Genomic DNA, 16,537 nt, shown 5'->3' with positions numbered 1-16,537 from the left:
GATGATGCTCTACTACTGAGTAACAGCTCCACTTCTGGCTTTTAGCTGTTTACTTGGAGATTATAATCTCATATACTTTCTTGCCAGGACTGACTTCAAATTGTAAGCCTCAGATCTCAGTCTCCTGAGTAGCTAGGATTATAGGTGTGAGCTACTAGTGCTTTTTTTGTTGTTGTTTTTCAACACTGGAGATTAAACTCAGGGTTTCTCATCCGCAAGGCAGGCACTCAAGCACTTGAGCCATATTTCCAGTCCTTTTTTTTCTTGGTAGGGTCTCATTTTCTGCTGGAACCAGCACAAGCTATGCTTCTTCTACTTGTGTTTCCCTGTGTCACTGGAATGGCTAGCTGAGTCTCTGTGTCTAGCCATTGTGCTGCTCATGTAGCTGGGATGATCAGTGCCAGGCATGGCTGAAATGGTGGAGTCTCATGAATTTGTATGCCCAGGTTGCCCTTCACCCATGATCCTCTTGATCTCTGCCTTCTAAGTAGCTTACATGATAGGCTTGAACCACTGTGCCTGGCTTGGGCTCAGTCCTGTTCTGTAACTCCCCATAACATATGTACTAATTAATTAATATATGTCTCCCAGACCAAACTCTGATGTGCAAGAAATCTTTGTTTTTCTTTATAACCAAATTTAATCTCTTCTTTGTCACGATTCTGCCAGGCGGCAGAAACCTGAATTCAATCTAGCCCTAAAGGCTCTTCTGGAAAATCCCCATTTGCCAGGCCATGGCGGGGACTTTGGGATGGAGAGAGAAGGTGAGGAAATGTAGCTTTGTCTACAAGGAGCTCCTGGAGACCCCAGGGAGGTATGGGGAGCCAGCCATCTGTTGGATCACCCCAACAGGAGAGGTGAACATGACATAGCGCAGTGAAGGGCCATCATCCAGCAGGTCAGAAAAATGCTGAATGAAATCAAGCTAACTACAGCAGCTGGGCAGGAAGACTCCCCTGGGGGGCATCTTTAGTAGGTTGAAGTGTGTACCATGAATCTCCAAAGCAGAGTAGACATTCAGTATCTCCTAATTTAACAGAATGTCAGCTCCACCCCACCCCCACTCCCCACCAGGGGGATTGAACTCAAGACCTTACACTTGAGTGCTTTCCAGCCCTTTTAGTTTGTTTTTCAGATAGTCTGGAGCTTTTAGAAATTTGATCCCAAATAGCTAAGATTGTAAGTGTGCGGTGCCCAGCCTAAGTTCTTTCTTTGAGGAACATTTTCTTCTAAATGGACTTCAGATTTTGCCGACCCACGCATTTCCCTCATGTTATTTAAAACCCTCTGTAAACATCATTTCTAACGGCTGTATAAGACATACAAACCGTAACTGTTTTACTTGTCTTTGCTTCCATTGAGGGCTATTCTCAAGTCCAGGTTTGCTCTCTCTCTCTCTCTCTCTCTCTCTGTCTGTAATTATAAAATAGGGATAAGGAAGGTTCTTCTAGGCAGCTCTTAGTTAATACCTGGTTTCCATGCTCTTTTGGACCAGCAAGAACCCAGAGCTCTGCCTCATCCCCCCCCCCCAGTGGCAGCTGATGAGGTTACCATGGCAACTGCAGGAGCGGAAAAGTGGGAAGATGCTCATGCAATGGAATGAGACAAGGAAGCCTGGGGTGGAGGGCTAGGGGCACAAGGTGTTGAAGCTGCTCAGATTTGAATATTGGGACCCCCTGGGAATGACTGGCCTTTACTTTCTCTGTGGCTCTGGAGAGTATCAAACTACCAGGGGTCTCAGGCAGACACTTCCTTCTTCTTTTGAGTGGGGCTACTGGGTCAAAGGTGAGGCTGGGAGGCTGAATAGTTGGGAGGCTGTGTGTCACTCATTCTTGCCTCAGGGTTTGCCCATGCCTTTGATGATGTCTTCTGATAGTCCCCCCCCCCCCACTGGAGAATGTTCTAGAACTTTTTCAGTTTGGTTTGAACTCTAGGCTCCTCACAGAAATTGTATCAAGGATCCATATCCTTTTGCATATCTGACTGTCAGAGAGAAGTTTCTAGGTGAGAGGAGACCCTGGTCTTGTGGAGGAGGGGTAACAGGGGGGCCATGGCACAAGGCCCCGTGTCTCAGAGGCCCCTGTCTGATGGTGCAATCTTCAGCCTGTCTCCCAGACTGTTCAGCAATCTAATTCTGCCTCACAGAAACTTCCTGTGTGCCCAGGGTCATGGGAATTCATCTTCAGCCTTAAAAAAAGCAGGGGGTTGGGGGACTCACAGGGGCAAACTGGGCATGTAGTGAGTGGCAGAGCGCTTGCCTAGCATATGTGAGGCCCTGAGTTCCAAATCAGCACTAGCACAGAACAAACAAAATCTCAAAACAAGGCATGTTATTATACACCAAACAGGAGTCCCAGGGCTGGGCAGTCTTTATTCCATATCCTCCAGTCATCAGAAACTTCCATCAAGTCTTTATTCCTGTATTATTTTTATAATTCATAATTTAATTTAAAAAAGAGGAATGTAGAGGGGAATAAAAAAAAAGTGATTCCCCATAATCCATTAGCTGCTGAAACAATCAATGTGAATTTCTGAGCATTTATCCTCCAGGCTTTTAAAAAGGGATTCGTTTTGCAATACAGCAACAGCCACTTTATAATAAAAGGGCTCAGCTAAGTGCTTGTTGCATGGTGCTGGACGTGGCAAAGCTTTTAAGTTGCAGGCCCCTTCCGTTTCTTTTAAGCTGCCTCCTTCAGCTGTGCCAGCCTTCCTGGCTGCAGTACAGGCCAAGCACAGCGCCGGTGCTGGAGCCAGGGCTCTGAGGGGCTGGAGCCTCAGGAACTGCTCTTCCTCCTTGGCCTGATGAGTGGGAATTCAGAAAACTTCCCACCCTCTGCCTCACCTCCAGGGAGCCACCAGGAGTTGAGCTTACCCCATTTATTGCTTTGGATTGCATTCTGGTTCCAGGTCCTCACCCTGCACCCAGATACTTCTGTCTCCAGCCTCCCCTTGGCCCGTCCTGCAGTCTGTCTGTGCTGTAATCCTGCTCTCTTGTGACCCTGGCCACAGGCAGGCAGGAAGTCAGCGGCCTTTCCCACTTGCAGAGTGGCCCTGAGGGCACTGGATGGGGAAAGCCTCTGGACTGGGAATGAATCTGGACTGGGCTCTTGTGATTTGCTGTTGCTCTAAGTCAGACCCCTCAGATTGCCTCAAATTTATCATCTGGAGGGGGATGGGGGTGAGGTTTTGGGAGGCCCCAAGCCAGGCTCTTTCTGACTTGGGGAGACAGACATTCTAGGGTCTCAGGAAATTCCCTGGAGAAGGGAACACACAGTTCCAGGCAGGGCCAGGCCACCATCCCAGGGGAACCAAGCCCAGTGAACTCATGTTTTGATCATGGCCTATGGGAGCTGCTTGTAGACTGGTTAGGCAGGAGGTAAACAAGCATCCCAGGCAATGAGAACATAGGGTTTAATTATGAGTACTGCCATGATCACAGGACAGAGGGGACTGGGGAAGAACGGGAAGGGGACACAATCTCTCTGCAGCCCTCCTCCCTCACTACAGCCACACTTCATTGCCTACGTGCAGACATTCTGCCTCCTCAGAGATCTCCAGGGCCAGGAGGGTTAATTTCATTCTTATTACATCATGAATACAACCTCATTCTGGCACACTTGGAATATACACAAAACATAGAGGGGAAAAAGAAAAGTTCCATACTCCCACTGTCCAGTCATTCTTTGCCACAGAGTGATGGCACTTGCTGGCATCTCAACTCTTTTTCTTTTCTTTCATGTTTTTTTTAAGAGACAGAATCTTGCTTTGCAATTCAGTCTAGCCTCAAACTCTCAGTTCTCCTGTCTCAGCCTCCTTTCTGGGTGCTGAGATTCTGAGTCTGCCCCCACCACACCAGGCCAGAAGTCATTTTGTTGATTTGTTGACTTGTTTACTATTTGCTTCTTCCCTTCTGCAATCTCAAGTATCATGAAGATAGGGACTTTTGTCTGTCTGTTCCCTTCTGCAATCTCAAGTATCATGAAGATAGGGACTTCTGTCTGTCATGGTCTCAAGACAGGGCATGGCAGTACATGTTTGATGGGTGAGTGTTGATGGATGACCCAGATCCTACTATTTCGTGGACTGATTTCTGTAGTTGAGATGTTGCTGTGCTCTTTGTGTTGGGGAGTGGGGTGGGGCTGAGGGAAGTTCTAGGCAGAGGCTTAGGGAAGACAGAGAAGACAGATTCTGTGAAAGTGATGTAAAGAACATACCAACCCAAGGGTACTGTTGGGACAGCACAGTGAGGGGAAAGGAAGGGATCCCTTATTTAAACCATTCCATGGAGGTCTCTATTCTTAAAAATCCCCTGGGGTTGTTTGTATAAGAATCAGAAAGGCCTGCTGAGCTTGCTGGAGATCTCACAGCTAGTGAGAGTTAGCGTGGGAACTGTAGAACCAATCAATACTGGAGTTTGAACTCAGGGCCTGGATGCTTCCCTGAGCTTTTTGCTCAAGGCAGATACTCTACCACTTGAGCCATAGCTCCACTTCTGGGTTTTTGTTGTTTTTTTTGGTGTTTCCTGCCCGGGTTGGCTTCATACCCACCATCCTTAGATCTCAGTCTTCTGAGTAGCTAGGATTACAGGCATGAGTCACCAGCATCTAGCAAAAGCCCTATCTTTTAGAACTTATCAAATCAGAAATACAGCTTACATTTTAAGGTGTTTCAATTAAACAGAAGCTCTGAAGCCCATCTCAGGGACCTAGATGTCCTTTGCACTTGGATACATGTCTGTCTCAAGCTTAGTCTGTGCCAAGGACAAAACACATTTCATAAGATTGAATTCAACAGAGAGGTCTGGCTAGAAGACTGATTAACCAAGACAAAGATCTCAGGGGAGGTGACCCTCTGTTCCTGTTCAACATAAGAAGATAGAACTCTTTCTATCCGATTGATCTAATATGGGCTTGTCTTTATCCATAAGAACTGAAAAGCTCTGTGATTTTAAAACTTATTTAGGAAATTTCAAAAATGTGGTCAAGGTTGATGGTAATGGTTCACCAGTTATATATATCTTACCTCATTCCAACTAAGTATTATTTTACTTGCTCCCCATTTTTTTTCTGGCATTAGGGCTTGAACTCAGAGCCTATACACTGTTGCTCAACTTGCTCAAGGGTAGTGCTTTACACCTGAGCCATAGCTTCATGTTTGGTTTTTTGCTCTGGCAGAACCAAAGTGCTTTTTGCTTTTTGTCTCTGGAGGACACCTGATCCTGAAGGGAAGGCTAAGAGTCTTACAGACTTTTCTTCCTGGATTGGCTTTGAACCTCAGTCCTCAGTTCTCAGCCTCCTGAGTAGCTAGGATTACAGGTGTGAGCCACCAACAACTAGATCTTTGGATCTGCATTCTAAAAGTAGAGCAGGGTTTGAGATGACTACAATCTTCAGTCTCACAACACCAAGAGCCTCTGACAGCATCTAAATGCAAATCCACAGGTGTTTCAACCCTCTCTAGCTAGCCTCTTACCTTCTGCCAACCCCAAGCTTTTTTTCTTTCTTTCTTTCTGGTAACCTACAGCTAGTTATCAGCACTGACCCAGCCAGAGCCATACCTGAGACTTAACTCCATAGCCCAAACCATCAGGATTTCATTGATTTTCTTATTTTTAATGTTTTTGGTGCCAGTGAATGAACTTAGTCAGGGCTGTGCCTCTAAACACATGCAGTGAGCAGTGTCCCCAGTTTTCACAAGAAGCCTTGGGGTTCTCATGTCTGGATTCCTGGATTCATGTCTGGGAAAGTCTGCTCCTAAAAGTTTCTTCCAACTCAGTCCTGGACTGAAAGGGGGCCTTAAGGTTGTGCATTTACATCAAGGACACAGTCTTACCCATGCAAGGAGTGTCCCCAAGGATCCCATGACGCAGCAGGCTGTGCCCCGGGGGCCCCTGGGGCCTCCTTTGCTCAGTGGCATCTCTCAAGGGCAGGTCACTGGGAACCCCAGTACTACAGGCTGAGTCTCTGGAGGACACCTGCTCCTGAAGGCAAAGAAAACTAACTCCCTGGAGTTTCTCCCTGCTGGAAGGGGGCTTTAATAATGCAGACAGAAAGAAAGCCCCCAGAATGGGGACAGGGCTGGGCATGTGACTGAAGTAGCAGAGATGGAAAAGTTATCCCACTGTAGGTAGTGGTTTGTGGAGGGAAACAGGCAGAGCACAGTAGACGCACCTAAAATGGCAGTTAGCTAGAAGAAAATCAGGTTTCCCGTTCCACTCATTTGAGTTTCAGGATAGCTCATTTCCAACAGGATTAGTTTCCATTTTACAAATGGGAACAGAGATTTAGCAAATGTCCAAGCTACAATCCAAAAACATGCTGCTGGACACTGGACAAGAAAAGTTGACTTTTTTCTTTTCCTTCCTTCCTTCCTTTCTTCCTTCCTTCCTTCCTTCCCTTTCTTTTTTCTTCTTTTTCTTTTCTTTTTGGTGGCTGGTTCTGGGGCTTAAACTCAGGGCCTGGTTGCTGTCCCTGAGCTTTTTTTTTTTTTTGGGTCCGGTCATGGGGCCTGAACTCTGGGCCTAGACACTGTCCCTCAGCTCTTCAGCTCAAGGCTAGCGCTCTACCCCTTGAGCCACAGCGCCACTTCCGGCTTTTTTTCCTGCTTATGTGGTGCTGAGGAATTGAACCCAGGGCTTCAAGCATGCAAGGCAAGCGCTCTACCACTGAGCCACCTTCCCAGCCCCCCTGAGCTTAATCGTAGGGACTTTCCTGACTGGGCTGGCTCCAAACCCCAATTCTGAGACCTCATCCTTTTGAGTAGCTACGATTATAGGTGGAAGCCTTAGATGTCTGGCCATACTCCAGTTCTTACATAATGTACATTAAATATGACTGCATTTGCTCACTCTTCCTCCCTCCAATTAACTACAAAAAGCTGGAAATGGTACTGTGGCTCAAATTGGTAGCCTTGAGCATGAAAGCTCAGGGACATTGCCCAGGACATTAGTTTTTGTTGTTGTTGTTGTTTGGTTTTGGTGAGAATCAGCCTAGGATATAAATACATATATATATATATATATATATATATATATATTAATTTTTTTGGTCTGTCACAGGGCTTGAACCTTGGGCCTGGACGCTGTCCCTGAGCCCTTCAGCTCAAGGCTAGTGCTCTACCACTTTGAGCCATAGTACCACTTCCAGTTTTCTGGTGGTTAATTGGAGATAAAAGTCTCACAGACTTTCCTGCCCAGGGTGTCTTGAACTGTAATCCTCATAGATCTCAGCCTCCTGAGTAGCTAGCATTAGAGGTCTGAGCCACAGTGCCCGGCAATTTGTTATATTTTTATGAACTAGTTAATGGATACGATCAAAGAGCAGGACCAGAAAAGAATCAGTAAGAAATTTTAGGAGAAAAAGCATTTCTTGTTAACTCTCCATTGCTTTTTTCTTCTTTTTTTTTTTTCAGTCGTAGGTCTGAACTCTGGGCCTGGGCGCTTTCCCTCAGCTCTTCAGCTCAAGGCTAGCCTTGAGCCATAGCACCACTTCCAGCTTTCTCTGCTTATGTGGTGCTGAGGAATGGAACTCAGGGCCTCATGCATGCAAGGCAAGCACTCTACCACTGAGCCACCTTCCCAGCCCTTCATTGCTTTCTTAAAAGGACATGAACTTGGATGAGATGCTTGCTCAGGGTCTGTAACATTTCAAACCCACGTTATATCCCAGAAAGTAGGAGGAGGAACAAAGATCAACCAAACTTTTTTGTCATACATAAGCTGGGAGAGCCACTCTTGGGTTCTTTCTGTAAAGTCACCTTAAATATAAATCCTGAGTCCCGCTTGTCTTACCGGAGCCACAGCCCAGCCATCATCATTGCCAACAGTACACTACCATAAATGATTGAAGACAGCACAATGCAAAATGCTCAGGGTTCCATTAATGGCTCCACACTCCAATTTCCTACCAGGAGTTTCTCAAATGCTTTTGGCTAAACAAGTCTCCATCCATCCATTAAAAAAACAGGCTTTCAAGATACTGATGTTTTCAAAGCAGCTTATTTTTCCTTTTAAAAAATATAATCTAAGGGGTTGGGGATTTAGCTCAGTGGGGGAGCACTTGTCTAGCAACTGCAAGGCCGAGTTCAGTCCTCAGCTCTGGGGAGAAAAAATTATATATATATATATATATGCTGGGTGCTGATGGCTCATGCCTGTTTAACCCTAGCAACCCAGGAGGCTGAGATCTGAGGATTGCAGTTTGAAAATTCAAAGTCAGGGGGCTGGGAAGGTGGCTCAGTGGTAGAGCGCTTGCCTGGCATGCATGAGGCCCTGGGTTCGATTCCTAAGCACCACATAAGCAAAGAGAAAAAAGCCAGAAGTGGCGCTGTGGCTCAAGTGGTAGAGTGCTAGCCTTGAGCTGAAGAGCTGAGGGACAGCGTCCAGGCCCAGAGTTCAGGCTCCACGACTGGACCCCCCCCCCCAAAAAAAGAAAAAGATAAATTCTTTTTTCTAACAACATAATCAGATTTATTTAGTTTAACAGTCCTTCTGATCTAAAAAAAATGATGTCAAAAGAAAACATACATATAGGTACCCACCCAGACAAACTCAGATAATCTACAGGAAAAAAAAAAAAAAGGCTAAGTTCTATTTAACAGAGAAAACTATCTTGGTTTCTGGAAGCTGTTTCCATGTCCCATTCCATGTCCTCTTCCTCTTGCAGCCACTTGAGCCTTCAGAATAGCAGCTTTTCCACGGGCAGCCCCTGAGCCTTGGTTATTTTTCATGCTCTTTAACATTGGTGCATTTTTTAGCATATCAGGCAAAATCAGAACGTGGATCTTGCTGCCACGGATGTACACCTGCTCCAGCTGTGCCACTCGGCCATCTCTGTACAGGACTGTGATGTTGGACATCTGGCAGTTCATGTTGTCCTCTGCTTCAATAAGCTTTCCTCAACATACCCTACCGGTGTTTGTCTCACATGTAACAATATGGCCCTCAGCTTCATGCAGGACTTTAATTAGCACACCAATCGACATCTTGGCAGGAAGAGTTCTGGGGTGGCGAGCAAACAAATCTGGAGATGGGAAAGGGCTACAAGATATATTCTTGGAAGTGAATCAGTTGGTGGAAGATTGTGTTCATTTATGCAGGATACTATGAGGTTGCTTTGTCTCGCTGGCTCGTCTGGCTTGTCTGAAAGAGTTTGGTCACCACAATAGAGACTGCCAAGCAGCTGCCTGAGTTCCACAAAAGGGATTTCCTGAGTTGATACTGCAGTCCGGCTTCACACACACTTTGCTTCCAAAGACTTCTTTGGCAATGGTGAAGTCTTGAAATAGCTGTGGAGAATAAGAAAACCACAGTGCCCAGTTTACCTGACTGATCACAGGGAAAGAAAATTGAAGGGCTGGGTGACTATAGAACAGGAAGGCAGTAATTCATGTAGGAACAAGAGCATGTGGCCATATTCATTTCCATGTGCAATGGCTGCTGTATGTATTTAGATCTAATTACAAGGCAATTAGATCATTCCAGTTCTCCCTTTTCAAAATGTATTGAGCATATATTGTCTACTTATTGGGGGATATAAAGATGAGTTATGATGGCCTCTTCCCTCAAAGTGCTCAGACCTTGCTTGTATGGGGGAGAAAGAAACACCTAGTGAATATAACAGGATGACTAAGTGCTATAGTGGGATCAAAGGAGCACAATGGAAATCAGAGAAGGCACAGGTCAGGGAGTCCTCCCTCAGGATGGGCCATGTAGGTAGTGTTATGGGCTGAGTATCAATGTCTTTCCTTCCAAGAGTCACTTGTTGAACTATTAACCCCCAACATATTAGTGAGGGCTTTGAGAGGTAATTAGGTGTATGGGGTCTCTATGAGCAGGATTATTGCCCTCATAAGAGACAAAAAATGGTGTACTTCCCCTTAAGCCACAGCTCCACTTCCAGCTAACTGAAGGTAAGAATTTCATATAGACTTTTCCACTTGAGCTGGCTTTGAACTGATCCTCAGATCTCAGGCTCCTAAGTGCCCAGCCTAAGTTAGTAACTTTAAGGTGTATAATTTTGTGTCTGTACATTCATATGGTTGTGTCTTGAATGCTTGTATGTGGTTAGCAGTCTTCAGGGACAGCACTCCAGCTCAGAGTTCAAGCTTCAGGACCCATGCATGCACATACACATCATTTAAGCAGAGTGAGACTTTTTCTGGCTGACGTAGAATTTTTGACTCCATTGTATCTCCTGACATTTCATGATGATAAAAAGTTTCTCCTTTGCTTCTTAAATATTAGGTGAAAGGTTTTTTTGTACTTTCATTCCTATATTGTTTTATCTTGTTTCATTTACTTTGTGGGTACTAGTGCTTGAACCCAGGGCCTTGCCCTTGATGGGCTTGCTTACATAGTGCTCTACTACCCAAGCCATGCTTCCAGCCTAGCTTTTCTGTTGGTTGCTTTGGAGATGGAGTCTCACAGACTTGCCTACTTCAAACTATGCTGGCTTCAAACTATGATCTGGGTCTCATGAGTAGCTAGGATTATAGGACTGAGCCACCAGCACTCAACCATCCAGAGTTTTAGAATGTCAAGAGAAATACTTGACAATACAAAAGATTGCATGATCACCATTCTCCAACTGTCTCATGCGTATCATTTCAATACAAACAACCACAGGCACACCATTTAGATATTTATTATTAAATTACATAACAAAGCTTCTTCTATACAGTCAGAAAATGCACATTTAGATGAGAACAAAAATTAAGTACAAATACAATTTTAAGATGCTATTTTAAAAGCAAAAAATTAGAAAGTGCAATTGGAAAAGAGTATTTTTAAATTTTTGTATTGGCATTTGTCATAGGAAACACGTTCTGTCATCATTAAGTGAGTGGGACCAATCTTACCCCAACCAAGAACTAACAGGGTACAAAGAAGTTGTTACTAAGGTCAGAATTTAAGCTGGGTACAAAGAAAATCAAAAGGATCTTTGAAGACTTGGCTCAGCTGTCTTAGCTTCTTATTCAATAAATATCTTTAAAATTCACTTATTCATCATTTTCCTTTCCCCTGTAAAACTCCAGGGTTTAAACATGTTTACTATTAAGACCATGATGAAGAGACCTGCATCATTTTGGAGAGCATGGAACATGATTGTTGTAGTGGGAGAACCCACTAAGTTACATATGCCACAAATATTCAGGGTAGGAGTGGACATGGCCATTTATCCCCCAACAACTTAACAGTACAAATATTACACAACTTCCATAAATCACATCTGGCTAATAATGAAACATAAGGTATCAGGAACAAAAAAGCTACACTAGTTCCTAAAAGTCATTTTTCACCAGGTTGAGATCATTAATAGTAAAACAAAAAATTAATGGTGGGGAATGTAAATCCAAAGTATCTCAATTATAGAGGGACCCAGAGTCATTGCATCAGAAGCTCATAAGTATAAATTCTATTCAGATGTACTCACACCCAACATGAAAGAACTAAGAAAATATTATTTGGTTCCAGGTACAAAAGTACCGTCGAGGTATCTCCTCTTGTCACCTGTCTCCATTCTCAGGAATTTATCCCACATTTCATCAGTGTACTGGGCACTATGGAAAAAGGCATCCTCTGCAAAAGCAAATTTTGGTACAGACAAAATAGTAGAGAAGGAAAGCCTCTTCCTAAAATTGGGGGTGGGGGGTGGGGAGAGGGACCAAAAAAGTGAGCAATGCAAGTTACAGGGAGTCCTTCAGCATTATTAATGGTAACCTTATGGAGGCTCCTAGGATGGAAAACCTACAGCACTTGGATATCTAGGCTTGAACCTGGGTAACAGATTAAACATTTTACTGTTATCAGAAAAACATAGAAGCACAATCTTAGAAATAAGATGATGACACACACTTGTAATCTCAGCTACTTGGGAGGCTGAAGCAGGAGAGTTCAAGGCCAGCCTGGGATACATAGCAAGACATGGTCTAAACAGGAACAAAACCCAACAACTCAACACACATACACACACACACCACCACCACCACCACCATTTGGTATTTTGTACTTTTGTTGGCCATGGTTTTTCTCTCTTTTAGTGAAGTGGAAAGTTTTGGATCACTACTAAGATCCAAAAAGTCAAGATGTACAAAACAATCACTAAGGGAACATGACTTCCCTAAAAGGCAACATTTTACTGGGACCAGAAACAGTAAATCCCTTCTGACCGCTGGGTTCTGTTTTAACAAGATACTGTGGCTCCTGAGCCCAGCAACCCTGACTGTAAGGACAGTAGCAAGAGGAAAAGACTGGTATGACTGGAAAAAAACTCAATGACATAAAACTGAAGTTTCAATCATTAATCACAGGATCCTTGCCTAGAAAGGGCACATTTCCATTTCCTTTCTGTCAGTAAAAGCAGGAACCTGATGGGAAGGTAGAGAGAACACTCTAGAGTCTGCACGGAATATTCCTTGCTATCTGGTGCACCTCACTATGGATGACAGCACTGAGATATTAAACCTATCTGACACCAACATTGATATCCAACCTTTTTTTTTTTTTTTTAGCTTTTTGGTGCCAGTCCTGGGACTTGAACTCAGGGCCTATGTGCTGAGTTCCTTTGCCCAAGGCTAGTGTTCTACCACTTGAGCTACAGTGATACTTCCAGGTTTTTTGGTTCTTAATTGGAGATAAGAGTCTCAGACTTTCCAGCTTGGGATGGCTTTGAACCATGATCTTCAGATCACTGCCACCAGAGTAGCTAAGGTTTTAGGTGTGAGCCACTGGCACCTGGCAATACTAAGCCTTTTTCAACTTCCTTGGAAGAACTGGATTCACTATTTCCTAAAGAAAATAACCAACATAATTCTATTACTTCATATAAGCACAGACATTCCTGCAAAGGCTCACCAGCCCCAGTACTATTGCTGTATTCAGCAGCAGCAAGCTACATTAGCTCAGGCCATATCAGCTCTAATGAGTGAACCAAGTACTCAAACCAGTAGAAAAGACTGGTAGTATAGATAAATAAATACTTTATTTGTGATACTTCAGATTTTATAAATGCCAACTATATAGCAAACCAAAATCCCACAAAGTCTAGCTGAGGCATACCATCAATCAAAAACCTTTGAAAAATCAAAGATAATAAAGCATCCATGGAGAGAAATCTCATTCTCCCAAAGGAGAACTGACTAAATGAACTTACTTCTCTGATCCTTTAAGATTCACAGTGGAAAAACTGAATGTCAAGGGCATCTCTAGTCAATTGATCCATGTTTAAAAAATAAACCCCATGATTAAGAAAAATATATCAAAAGGCCTTTCCTTCATTCCCAAAATGGAATAAAACTTTGACACCAGAATGACAACCCTCTCAGTCTCTGTTGCAGATGTGGCGTAAGTCTACCCAGCAGACAGTCTATCAAGTCCACCTAACAGTATTTCAACACACATAGTGCAGCGAAGAACTCTATGCTAATATACTTTCAATCTCGTGGCACAGTTGGAGGTCTATACAATAAATATCACATTCAATTCCACCAAAAGGGCCAGTCCCCCTTTGTGAGGAGCATAGGTGCTGCAAGTCTCTAAGATACATGACAGTTCAGTAAGACAAGGAACACATTTATAGAAACCAAGAAATGGCTTAAACTTGAAAAGAATTCTGATGCATAGTTTAATATCTTGCTGCTGTCCAGAAGATGGGTGCAGGCACACATCAAATCTTTCACAATTACTTGCAACAGTGGAACCTCTCTCTGAATGTTTGGAAAAGCTTAACAGATTTGGAATGAAAAGATTTTCACAGGCTACCAATGCACTGCTCCTAAGTTGCAGAGCACTTATAAATGCAACCATTTGGATAGCAACCCTGCAATGTCATTTAAAGATGTGTGGCTTCACACTGGAAAGAGTGCCCTCTGGGTGGCTGGTGCGAGCTCTGATGTGGTGAGAAGCACAGGGCACTGACAGACCACGGCTGTTCATTTCTTTTGTCATGGGAGGACTCAGATTTCATCGTCTTTAGTAGCAATATATACTAATATAATGAAAAGAGCTTTTGAAAAAAATTAAAACAATTACTGGTTCCTTAAAAAGAAGAGGCTTTGTCATTGTTGATGTTTTTTCAGTAATATAGTTGACCCAGTGTATTCACAACTTAGAAGAAAAAGACAAACCCTTTTTTGGGTAATCTCCATGTTAGACAACCACAAACATGTTCAAGTTGGCTTATCACATTTCAAAGAATCTGTGAAAAGTGGAATACCAAATTTTTCCTTGACTACCAAAGAGTTGGGGACACAGAGTAGAAATCTAAAGCACAGATTATCAAGAAAGGACTAGTGATTTATCATCATGAATGTTAAATAAAAGGACAAGAATTATTTTTATTCACAACCCAACCTGGTGGCTGAAAGAAAAGCAGTCTTTGGATATAAAGGAACTTGGTGTTCTGAAGCACGCAGCTGTCCCTCAGGCTTCAACATTCTCACTGAAGCACAGAAACTCTGTTTTTCATTGGTTTACTTACCTCTTAGGGAGACAAACCAATTGAAAACTGTTTTTCTTTTTTAAAATTAAAAACAGAGAAATGTGTGTTAGAAAAGACAGCACAGAAAAACCGTGGCTTCAGCTCAACCCGACCACATAACAGAGCCCATCATTTCAGTTTTGAATTCATCCAGCTGGTCAGGCTAGTGATTGACAGTCAACTTCTCCTTCCCATTTTTCCTTATTCCAGATGGCAGCTCCAAGTGTCCTGGAAGGTACCCATCAATGGAAAGCATACAGCAGCAATAGGATGGTACAGATGCCAATTACACCACCTAGGATGAGGGAGTCACGCCGCTTCCTAAGGTTGATTCTCTGGATCAGGCTGTTGACAGCAGGAAAACGATCTTTGGGAATCTTTATTAAGGTCATGCATGAAAAGCCTCTTTGGAGAAGTCACTGGAAGCACATAAGAGTGGTGGGGAGAGACCAGAAACAGTAAATGAGAGATGAAAGGAGGGGAAGAAAAGCACACCGAGGATGTCTTCACAAACACACATTCCAAAACTCGGGCAAATTCTCATCTCTTGTTCTTGTGTGTACTGTACAAATAAGAAGAGTGATAACCTCATATTGAGTGATTCCTGACAAGCTTCAGGTCAGGGTGGGAGTCAGTACAGTCAGGAGCAGAGAAGGTCTGCAGGCAGGGGCACAGAAGACAGGAGTGCTGCTGAGGGTTTAAGAAAACCCAATCCTCTTCCCCTCAGGTAAGTAACCCTTCTAGGAATCGGGCAATTTGGAGGGAACTATGGCATATACAATCACGCACTGGAGAATTATTTAAATTTTTAATTTTATTTTGCAGCAGAAGGCAGAATATAGTAGGAAAGTAGGTTAAAAAGCTTTAGTTGGCTGGGCACTGATGGCTCATGCCTGTAATCCTAGTTACTCAGGAAGCTGAGATCTGAGGTCTAGCACCCAGTTATAAGCTCATTTTTATTCACAAAGTAGCCTCTGTTGTTGCTGGCAACTAATTTCACAGTTTAAGAAAGGAGACCAAGTTCATAGTTTACGGAAGAGCTAGGCAGATGGTATATGCCTGTAATTCCAGCACTGGGGAGGCAGAGGCAGGAGGCTTGAGTTCAAGGCCAGCCTGAGCTATACTGCAAGACTGTCTCAAAAGAACAGGGGTTGGGGATGGAGCTCAGCATGCACATGGCCCCAAGTTTGACCCTTGGCACAACAACAACAAAAAAGAACATGCCAGCTTGGGCAACAAGACCTTATTAAAAAGGGGGGTAAAGAAGAGGCCTATAGCATGATTTCATGAAAAATGCCAACTAAAATTTGAGTGTCTAATTTGCTATATACTACTATCTTGACCTGAGCCAAGCCACTTTTCTGGGCCCAGTTTGTCATCTGCAGAACAATAATAATTTCCACATCTGTGCTAATGATGAAATAATGCATAAAGCTATACTATGTAAACTGAACAGAACAGTGTGATTTTGGATATGTGCTTTCACACTAGGGTAACAAGGCAAGAATGAAATTCACGGCCGGGCGCTGGTGGCTCACGCCTGTAATCCTAGCTACTCAGGAGGCTGAGATCTGAGGATCGTGGTTCAAAGCCAGCCCGGGCAAGAAAGACCGTGAGACTCCTATCTCCAATAAACCACCAGAAAACCGGAAGTGGCGCTGTAGCTCAAGTGGTAGAGCGCTCGCCTTGAGCTGAAGAGCTGAGGGACAGCGCCCAGGCCCAGAGTTCAAGCCCCACGACCGACCAAAAAAAAAAAAAAAAAAAAAGAATGAAATTCACAAAAAACTAGGAAATAGGGGCTGGGAAGGTGGCTCAGTGGTAGAGTGCTTGTCTTGCATGCATGAGGCCCTGGGTTCAATTCCTCAGCACCACATAAGCAAAAAGAAAAAAAAGGCCAGAAGTGGCGCTGTGGCTCAATTCGTAGAGTACGAGCCTTGAGCTGAAGAGCTGAGGGACAGCGCCCAGGCCCAGAGTTCAGGCCCCATGACCGGACCCAAAAAAAAAAAAAAAAAAACTAGGAAATACCACCAACCCCTGGGATATCTTTTTCCTAAGGCAAT

General features: G+C 43.8%; 1 protein-coding gene and 1 pseudogene across 3 annotated transcripts in view; both read right to left on the bottom strand.

The window, feature by feature from the left end:
* Window positions 1–8,492: 8,492 nt before the first annotated feature.
* LOC138830741 (small nuclear ribonucleoprotein Sm D3 pseudogene) lies at window positions 8,493–9,003 on the bottom strand (annotated as a pseudogene).
* Window positions 9,004–9,150: 147 nt separating this feature from the next.
* Gosr1 (golgi SNAP receptor complex member 1) overlaps window positions 9,151–16,537 on the bottom strand; it is a 48,816-nt gene continuing 41,429 nt past the window's right edge. For 2 of the 3 annotated variants that reach the window (XM_070027406.1, XM_070027407.1), the window contains exon 9: window positions 10,628–14,844. In XM_070027406.1, coding sequence (XP_069883507.1) covers window positions 14,720–14,844 — 125 coding nt within the window. In that variant the 3' untranslated portion in view covers window positions 10,628–14,719. Of the gene's footprint in view, window positions 9,286–10,627; window positions 14,845–16,537 lie in introns of those variants that run through there. The other variant, XM_070027408.1, reaches the window with a different exon arrangement.

Source organism: Dipodomys merriami, unplaced genomic scaffold (assembly GCF_024711535.1).
Source record: "Dipodomys merriami isolate MVZ:Mamm:240054 unplaced genomic scaffold, mDipMer1.0.p SCAF_19, whole genome shotgun sequence".
NCBI lineage: Eukaryota > Metazoa > Chordata > Mammalia > Rodentia > Heteromyidae > Dipodomys > Dipodomys merriami.
This window is presented reverse-complemented; position numbering and strand designations above follow the sequence as displayed.